The sequence below is a fragment of the Chrysochloris asiatica genome, unplaced genomic scaffold, assembly GCF_000296735.1.
Source record: "Chrysochloris asiatica unplaced genomic scaffold, ChrAsi1.0 scaffold00020, whole genome shotgun sequence".
NCBI lineage: Eukaryota > Metazoa > Chordata > Mammalia > Afrosoricida > Chrysochloridae > Chrysochloris > Chrysochloris asiatica.
In genome coordinates, this window is record NW_006408538.1 from 1,914,782 (window position 1) to 1,925,255 (window position 10,474).

Below are 10,474 nucleotides of genomic sequence, written 5' to 3' on the forward strand. Positions count from 1 at the left end.
ATCCTGTTTAAAAAACCTTAAAATGGGAACAAAGTCATTCTTATCTTGCAGAAATGCCTAGAGTTTTTCTGTAGTTCAAGTATTCTTAACATAACATTTTATGTAATGTAAAAGAACAAGAGGAAGTCCCCAAATGAGATGGGTTGGCACAGTGGCATCAGAAATGGGTTCTAATGTAATGATTGTGAGGCTGTCAGAGGACCAGCTAGTGTTTGATTCTGTTGTGTACAAGGTCACTACGAGTCAGAGGTGACTCAACGGCACCTAACAACAACCAGAAAATACTTCTTAAAAGAGCATAATGTGCCTTTTTACGAAGATGGCGCCGAAGGCGAAGAAGGAAGCCCCTGCCCCTCCCAAAGCTGAAGCCAAAGCAAAGGCGTTGAAGGCCAAGAAGGCAGTGCTGAAAGGCGTCCACAGCCACAAAAAAAAGAAAATCCACACGTCATCCACCTTCCGGCGGCCCAAGACTCTGAGGCTCCGGAGGCAGCCCAAATATCCTCGGAAGAGCGACCCCAGGAGAAACAAGCTTGACCACTATGCCATCATCAAGTTCCCTCTGACTATTGAGTCAGCCGTGAAGAAGATTGAAGATAATAATACACTTGTGTTCATTGTGGATGTCAAGGCCAACAAGCACCAGATCAAACAGGCTGTGAAGAAGCTCTATGACATTGACGTAGCCAAGGGCAACACCTTAATCAGGCCCGATGGAGAAAAGAAGGCATATGTTCGACTGGCTCCTGACTATGATGCTTTGGATGTTGCCAACAAAATTGGGATCATCTAAACGGAGTTCAGCTAGCTAATTCTAAATATAAATTTTTTCAATAATAAAAAAAAAAAGAGCATAATGCTCAAGGCAGACATTACAATATCCATTTTTAATAGAAAAGGTAAAATGCTATCTATTATGAATATGAATAGTTTGCTTTCTATAGAAGGAATCTGTCACAACTAGTGCTTTTGCAGGCATTACTGTGTATTGTTGTTGTTAGGTGCCACTGAATCACTCATAGTGACCCTATGCACAACAGAATAAAACACTGCTCGGTCCTGTGCCCACCTCACAATCGTTGCTATACTGTGTGATTATTGCTGACCTGAAGTTTCTTCTTAATAAAGCATTTGAGGTGACCGATGGATGAAAGAAGGCAAGTATATCCTCAACAGCCTTGGATTTAGGCATGCCAGATACAACACAGGACACCTACTTACATTTGGTGGAGCCCTGATGTGGCGCTGTGGTTTAATGCGCTGGACTGCAAAGATGGTTTGAAATGCAAGGTTGACAGTTCAAGCTCTCCAGCCCCTCTTCAGAAACCCTATACAGGGTCGCTATAAGTTGGAACCAACTTGAAAGCACTTAACAACAATAACAACTTACATTAGATTGTCCTATGCAGTTTATGGGAATACCTACATTACAAAAGTATTTATTGTTTGTCTGAAATTCAGATGTAACTGGTGTGATTTGTTGTTGTTAAGTGCTGTTGAATCAGTTCTGACACACCGTGACCCTGGATAGGGTTTCTAAGGAGTGACTGGTGGGTTTAAGCCACTGACCATGCAGTGAGCAGTCCAACGCTTATCCTACAGTGCCACACCAGGAATCCTATCATTTGCCAACTTTTCTGGCAGCCACTTGTGTTGGAAAAGTGGTCAAGAGAAGGAAGAAAAAAATGGAAGGCGAAAAACTTGACAAAAACATTTTTGGAATGATTAACCACAAAAAAATCAAAGCCCCTTGTTGCTGTGTCAATTCGGATTTGTTGTGACTCCCAAGGACGGAGCAGAAGTGCGTTACAGGGTTTCTAAGACTGACATCTGTATGGAAGCAGGCTGCCACGCCGTCCTCCCAGACAACAACGGAAGGGTTCAAACAGCTGACCTTTCAGTTAGCACACATGCACTTTAGCCACGGTGCCACCAGGGATCCTTCATAATAAATACACACTGCCATTAAGACCCCCAACGAGATGGATTAGCCAAGTGGCAGCATCGATGGACTCAAGTGTGGCAACAGTAGTGAGGTTGGCCCAGGATCAGGCAGTATTTCGTTCTGCTGTGCATAAGGTCGTATAAGGTCGCTATGGGTCGGTACTGACTCGATGACGCCTAACAACAACAAAAACCATCAATATGTCAGTTTGAAGACTAAGGTGTGACGGACCCAAGGCATGGTATTTTCTATAACCTCACATGCATGTGAAAGTTGGACAGTGACTAAAGATGACCGTAGCAGAATTGATGCATTTGAGTTATGGTGTTGGAGGAGAATATTAAAAGTACCACGGATTGCCAAAAGAACAAACCAATCTGTGTTGGAAGAAGTACAGCCAGAATGCTCCCTGGAATCCAGGATGGCAAGATTTGTCTCTCGTACTTCAGACATATTATCAGAGGGACTAGTCCCTGGAGAAGCACATCATGCTTGGTAAACTGGAGGGTCAGCAAAAAAGAGGAAGGACCCAAATGAGATAGATTGGCACAGTGGCAGTAGCAACGGATTCAAGTGTAGCAAGGACTGTGAGGTTGGCCCAGGACCAGGCAGTCTTTTGTTGTGCATAAGGTCTCTATGAGTCAGTGCTGACTCAATGGCACTTAAAACAACAATAACAACAAAAAAAGTCATTAAATTAAAACCAACTCATATAGACCCTATACAATAGAGTACTACTGTTCCTTACAGTGTTCAAGATTAAATCTTTATGGGAGCAGACACCTTATCTTTCTCCCATGAAGAGGCTAAACCAAAGCTTAACCCCCTGTGCTACTGCTGTTGTTCTGATTTACAGCAACCCTATGTAAAACGGAACGAAAAACTTCCTGGCCCTGCGTGCTGTTGCAGCTGTTTTAGAAATATCTTTAGCAACGTTTTAGTTGCATGTGATATTAAGCTATTGTGCAATGATTCCCACATTCCACTGGGTCACCTCTCTTTGGAATGGGCATACATATGAATCTCTTCCAATAAGTTGGCCAGATTTCTTGGCACAGATGAGTACTTCCAGTGTTGCATCAGTTTATTGAAATATTTGAATTTGTATTCCATCATGTCCTGGAGCCTTATTCTCTGTGAATACCATCAGTACACCTAGAACTTCTTTCTTTAGTACCATTGGCTCTTGGTCATATGCTACCTCTTGAAGTGGTTGAACATAGACCATTTCTTTTTGGTAGAATGACTCTGTATATTCCTTTTAGCTGCTTTTGATGTTGTCTGAATTATTCAATACTTTGCCATAGAATTCTTCAATATTTCAAGGGTAGGCTTGAATTTTTTCATTATGTTCCTTCCTTTGGTGTTCTCACTCCAGGTTTTTGCACATTTCATTATAATACTTGATTTTGTCTTTTCGAGCTGCTCTTCAGAATTTTCTGTTTAGCTCTTTTACCTCCTAATATCTTCCATTTGCTTAAGCATCTCTACACTGTAGAGTAACTTTCAGAGTCTTTTCTGACATCCATTTTGGCCTTTTCCTTCTTTATTGTCTTCTTGTTTATCTTTTGCATCCTTTCTGTTTGATGTTCTTGATGCCATCCCACAACTCTTCTGGTCTTTGGTCATTAGAGGCTATTACATCAAATCTGTTATTGGTATGATATCTATATTCAGGTGGGCTATTTTCAAGTTCATACTTTGACTCTCCTGGATTTGCTTTAATTTTTTCAGCTTCAGCCTGAATTAGTATATAAGCAACTAATGATCTGTTCCACAGTCTGCCATGGCCTTGTTTTGACTGACAATTTGGAGCTTCTCTACTATCTCTTCCCACAAATTAGTCAATTTGTTTTTTCTGTATTACATCTGGTGAGGTCCTTGTATATAATCATCTTTAAATGCTGTTCAAAAAAGATATTTGCAATGAATAAATCATTGTGCTTGCAAATTTCTATCTTGCAATTTTCGGCATCATTTCTATCACCAAGGCCATATTTTCCAACCCCTGTTCCTTCCTCTTAGTTTCCAACCTTTGCATTCCAATCACCAGTAATGATCAATACATCTTGGTTGTATATTTGATCAATTTCAGATGAAAGAAGTTCGTAGAATTCTTCAATTGAATTATCACTGGGTTTAGTGGTTGGTGCATAAATCTGAATAATAGCGGTATTAACTGATCTTCCTCAAAGGCGCATGGTTATTATCTTATGACCGGCAGCATTATCCTTCCAGATAGATCTTGAAATGTTCTTCTTGATAATGGGACACCATAACTCTTCAATTTGTCATTTCTGGCATAGTTAACTATATGATTGTCAGATTCACAATGGCCAATACCAGCCCATTTCAGCTTAATAATTAATGCCTAGGATACTCACCATTATGTGTTCCATTTCATTTTTGACAGCTTCCAATTTTGCTAGATTCATACTTCGTACATTCCATGTTCTGGTTTTTAATGGATGTTTGCAGCTGTTTTGAACAAATGAACAATTCATTTTGAATTGTTCCCAATCAGCAAATGAAGGTCCTGAAATCTTTCTTCTATTCACATAATCATGGTTAACTCTACTTTAAGTAGGCGGGTCATCCCCAATTGTTTTTTGAGAGCCTTAGGGGCTTATCTTCCAGCAGTATGTCTCACAATAGTCTGGTGCTTTTCATGTTTCAATAGTCAATATTCTGGTGCTGACAGTTTTCCATGCTGTTCATAAGGTTTTCAGTGTCTAAACATTCAAATGTAGTCAGCCTACCCTTCCTCCTAGTCTGACTTAGTCTAGAATCTCAGCTAAAACCTGTCTACCATGGGTATTTAAAATACCGGTGATATAGTTTCCAGCATCACAGCAACATGCAAGCCATCACAGTATGACAAACTGACAGAGTGATGAACTTTGTCACTAGGGCTCCTTTTATGAGAAATGAAAGGAGAAATTTAGTCTGATGGGACCATTCCTGAGTGAAATCCTGCAAAGAAAAGGGTTCAATAGTCATAAAAATTATGGGAATATTTAAAATTTTATCTGATTTTAAAACACAGTTGTATTTCTTGTAAGACTTCTCAGGGAATTTTGAAAGTAAAATATGTACAAGAGTAACTAAAACAGTATTGCTACTAGGGTTTCAACTCAGACTTACACAGGTTGATTCCCCACAGCATATGCCGTGCATTGAATTATTTAATGTCTCTTGTAGCCACAGTCTGTGTAAACTTTCACCAAATGACTCTTTCCTGATTTGTCTGTATAAGAGAAGGTGGGAGAAGATTGTTGTTAAGTTTATCGAGTTGGTTTCCACTCACAGCGATCCTGTATAGTGTTTTCGAGGAGTGGCTGATGGCTTCGCAGTTCAAATCAACCTTGTAGTCCAGTGCTTATCCTACAACATCACACTAGGACTTCCAGATACTGAGGGGTTAGATGATTCAGTTGGGAATGATTGCTAACAAGGCTAATTTGACTGTAAAAATATGGAACTCTAGTATGGGTATAAAATAAGTCATCTCAGAAGCAGGGATCAAGGATCTCACTATCATCAAGGAAGTAGAGCAAGGAGTGGAGCTAGATCCTGAGTGGATCTCAAGACCTTGAGATCCCTGAGTATTGAACCTCCCCAATCCAGAAGACAGAGCTGTGATACCAGATGATTAGCAGAAAAGAATCAGCAGAACCAAGAGTCAGCGCACGAGAGAGTGGTGTGTTTCCCAGCCCACAGAGCAAATCGAGCTGGCTAACTTTAGACAGGAGGCTTTCTTACAGAGTTGGGGCCCTCTAAGCACTTAATTGGGGGAATCTTAGTTTGCTGAACTGAATCTTAGTTTTCACATAGAGGCTTACAGCAGAGTAATATACCAGCGGTCCTAAAAGAGATTTATAACGTAGCCTGAGCAGAGTAGAGGCCAAGTCAAGGGGATGGGGGCCAGAGAGAGAGCCCTGCCTATGGGCACAGCAGAGGAAAGTCTGTCCTAACTGGAAATACTGTGCCCTGAACATTTCTGACACTGAATAACTGATAGCTTTCCCTAATAAACTGCATAACTGTGAGTATGATTTTTGAGTTCTGTGTGGCTGTTGCAATGGATTAGTGAACCCAGCTGCGGAGACTATGCCATGGGAGGGAGAGTTGGTGTCACTCTTTTGGCATGTCTCTTCGGTCAATGGATGCTGCAGACAGGTTCTCCTCTCAGAAATGCACTCATCTTAGTCTTAGTGTCACTGCCATTGAGTAAATTCCAACTCATTGCAACGCCGTATAGGGTTTCCAAAGCTGTGTACTTTATGGGAGCAGAAAGCTTCATCTTTCCCCTGTGGAATGGCTAGTGGGTTTGAATTGCTGACCTGAAGTTAGTAGTCAGTGTTTATCCGACAGCTGTTGTCTTTAAATAGCTGTGTCTTTAAAATAGAGGTCCAATCAAAACAGTGGCTTCCGAGAGGCTCTGCTGGCCAGTTAAATTCAAGGCAGAGAGGTCAGCTCAGAAGGCTATGCTGTTGTTGTTAAATGCCAGCAAGTCGATTCCAACTTAAAGCCATCTTGTGGTTCAAACTGACCTTGCAGCCCAGCGCATTAACTTGCAGCACCACACCAGGACTCCCAGAAGCATAAGGTTACTGGTTTTGGGTTTTTTTTTTATATATATATATACCAAAGGGGTAGTCTTTTCTTTCTTTTTCGTCAATTTTTTATTATGAATTGGGTGAAGGTTGCTTGAGCAAATCAGTTTTCCATTCAACAATTTATACACATTTTATTTCAAGTCAATATCATTGACAGCAATTCCTGCATTGTAACAACACTTATTCCTCTTCCTGTGTTCCCTGCTTCCTTTCCTCCTTCTTCTGAACTTTGTCTCTGTGTGAATGCCACCTTTTTAAAATCTCAAATGGGCAGTTGACTATACTAAAGAGTGTGTACCTCTCCAGTGTTAGTGTTCCTCTTATTTGGTGTTGCTAGGTGTCATCATGTTGGTTCAGATACATAGTGACTCTCTGCACAACCCAATGAACCACATTCTGATCTTGGCCTATCCTCACAATTGTTGGAGTCCATCGTGTGTCAATTCCTTTTGCTGGCGTCTTCCTCTTTCTCACTGACCCTCTACTTTGTCAAACATGATTTCCTTTACCAGGGACTGGTCCCTCCTGATAACATGTCCAAAGTATGTGAGAAAAAGTCTCACCAGCCTAGTTTCTAAGGAACATTCTAGCTATACCTGTTCTAATACAGATTTATTTGTTCTTTTGACAGTAAAAAGTTCCTCTTTTTAGAACTGTCTATTGTTTACTTGGGAGTCCTGCTGTGGCACGTGGGCTAATGTGTCAGACTGCAAAATCATTTGAACTGTAAGGTCTGTGGTTCAAGCTCACCAGCTGCTCCTTGGAAACCCTCTACAGGGTTGCTATGGATTGGAATCGACTCGACGACACTAACAACAACAACAATTGTTTACTTGAAAGAGTCCTGGTGTGGTGCTTTCTGTTGATGAACTGAACTGCAAAGCTGCTTTGAACCATAAGGTCAGCGGTTCAAGCTCACCAGTTGCCTGTGCACTGCATTGCTCTGAGTTGTAATAGCACTTCACAACAGGGACAACAATTCTTTACTTGACTGCTGCTTCCATGAATGTTGATGGTTGATCCAAGAAGAATGAAGTCCTTGACAACTTCAATCTGTTCTCTGTTGATAAGAACGTTATTTATTGATCCAGTGGTGAGGATTTTTGTTTTCTTTACATTGAAATGCAGTCCACAGTGAAGGCTGTGCTCTTTGATCTTCATCAGTAAATATTTTAAGTCATCTTTACTTTCAGCAAGCAATGTTGTATCATTTACATATTGCAGGTTGTTAATGAGTCTTTCTTCAATCCTGATGCCACGGTTTTCTTCATAGAACCCAGCTTCTTGGATTATTTGCTCAGCATACAGGTCAAAAATACGGTGAAAGAATACAACCTTGTCGCACATCTTTCTTAACTTTAAACCATCCATTGTTGCTATGTTCTGTTTGAACAACTGCCTTTTGGTCCAGGTACAGATTTCTCATGAGAACAATTAAGTGTTCCGGAATACTCATACTTTGCAATGTTGTCCATAGCTTGTTATGATCCACACAATCGAAAGCTTTTGCATAGTCAATAAAGCAAGGGTTAAAGAAACAGAAGCTCCACGTTCAGAAGTGTATAGCTCTAGACAGAAGATACATCAAGAAATAATAGCTTCACACTTTTATATTTTTGTTTAATAATGGTTTCTATGATTTTGTAACAATATCATTTGACTTACCCTCATATTTATAGGAGTGAAAGTGAATTATGTAATTATAAGAGGAAAATAGTCATTATTGAGTTGCCTATACTTATTTGAAGGCGCTCTGGTAGCATAGTGGTTACAAATTGGTCTGCTAACCTCACGGTCAGCAGTTTGAAACTACCAGCTGTTCTGTGGGATAAAGATGAGGTTTTCTGCTCCTGTAAAGATTTACAGCCTCATAAACCCTGTACAGGGGTCACTATGAGTTGGAACCGACTCCACAGCACATAACAACAACAACATACTTATTTGACCATGGGGCCTTTTGCGATATTATAATGCCTTTCAACAAGCCGCTATAGTCCACTCAGCACTTGGTGAAAATCTGAGAAAAAATGGTATACTGGATAGATAAATCATTTCAAATAACTTAACAAGGAGGTTTTCTTCTGATTGGGAAGAAATGTGGGTCATTGTACGTAATTTTTCAAGATATATCTGACCTGGGTTACCCCATACCACAGATAACTGCTTTCTACCATTACATGGTACAAATGTTGTTGTGAAGTGTCAAGTCGGTTCCGAGGAACGGCTAATGAGCTTGAGCTGCTGACCTTGCAGTTCATACCGACTTTGCAGTCAAGTGCATTAACCCACGGCACCACACCAGGACTCCATATGGCACAATAATTACATTTAAATTGCCAAATCCTCTGTGTACCAGTAATATTGGCTGCAAAACATTTGAATTAGGGTAGTCTAGAAATAGTGACCGAGTATTAGAAAGCATTTGCTTGGGGTAAATTTGTGATCTATAACTTGTGAGTGCAGACACTGAGAATGTCTAGCATTTGATTGCAAAAGAAATAGGCATCTGCATGTGTAAGAAGCTTAGTGTAGCTACAAACATGCTGCTATTTTAAAACTTAAAGATAAGCTCTCAGTGTTTATCAAATACTGTTCTTTATACATGTTATTCAATTCGTAGTAATTTGGGGGTATTCATTTTCTTCACCAACAGACTGAATTGTCATCATGGGAGATCCTGTGAAAGTCTGACAGTGGGCACTGTTTGCTAGTAGGCTACTACACTTCTGGGGGACTGAAACAGTTCCCAAACAATTTGGTGAACATTAGGTCCTAGAAGTCAATGCAAATTTCTTCCTCACATCCTCAAAACCAACTTGAATTTAATGCTCATTGATGGTGAAAGCAAAGCAAGAAAAAAAAAAAAGAATCTGCACATTTAATAATCTACTTCAGAATAACTGAAAATATCTTCTTAATCATTTAGTTAACGGGACCCATAACAACATCAGTATTTAGGGAATGCTCACTCCGTGACCAACACCATGTCCAGTGCTTTGCATGTTGTATCTCATTTAATCCCCAGAGTAACCCTTTGAGTAATTGCCATTGTACAGATGGGAAAGCTGAGGTATAGAGAGGCTAAGTCACTTGTCACATCCCTAAAATGGAGGGCTCAAGGATTAAAATTCGAACAACGTAAATTCAAACTCCCAATGTACAACCACTCCTCAAGACTGCTTCAAAGGAGAAGGATTTACTGTAAGCTGACATGACTTGAGAGCATTTATACTGTGCTCTGTGGGACAGATGCAGACTCCATTGTTAACCTGATTAAATAGTCATAATTAGTTCCTCAGGATGTGTGGTTAAGAGAGTCATTATAGTATAAGAAAAGACCAATGCTCAACTAAAGGGGGAGAAAAGCATCTCAAAGGAAAAGATATCATAAGGAACTTGACTTGATTTCATTTTTTATATGCATAATTGTGAAACCTGAAGAAATGTAGTTTTGGGCACAGTGTGTGCTGTAAAGAATGCTAACTGGATCCTATGTTTTCTGAAAAACTTTCAGTGTAAAAATGTCAAACTCTTGTTTGTTTTAGATATCCAGTGCTTTTAAGCCAAAGAAACCCAACAGGTTTTCATTTTAAAAGTGTTTGGGGGCTGTGTGCTGATGGCCAGAGGGCAGGCCTGTGGGGTGTACCCTTTGGTTGTTTGATGATACATTGAGGAGATTGTAATCATTGCAATAAAACAAAATAGGATAGGATGAATGTAAAGCTGGTGTTCTCCCATGTAAACTCACATAAATTCACAAAAAATAAAATGTTTGGCACCTTATATTGCACAGGTCAGAAGAGCTATTTTTTTTTTCCTTCTTCTTTTACTTGATGAGCAAGCATAACTGGATCTATAAAGCAAAACTTGGAATTAAAACATTGCATCAATATGGATTTCCAAAACACTATTT

The 10,474-nt window shown here is 40.0% G+C and overlaps 1 protein-coding gene across 1 annotated transcript; it reads left to right on the forward strand.

The window, feature by feature from the left end:
- The first annotated feature begins 311 nt into the window (after positions 1–311).
- LOC102812731 (60S ribosomal protein L23a-like) lies at positions 312–814 on the forward strand. The gene has a single exon (XM_006835799.1). It carries the CDS (start codon positions 320–322, stop codon positions 788–790), a length of 471 nt encoding a protein of 156 aa, XP_006835862.1. The 5' UTR covers positions 312–319; the 3' UTR covers positions 791–814.
- Positions 815–10,474: the final 9,660 nt, after the last annotated feature.

What these genes read in the sequence shown, in the direction of transcription:
- LOC102812731 (XM_006835799.1), top strand. Translation starts at nt 320, where the DNA reads ATGGCGCCGAAGGCGAAGAAGGAAGCCCCTGCCCCTCCCAAAGCTGAA.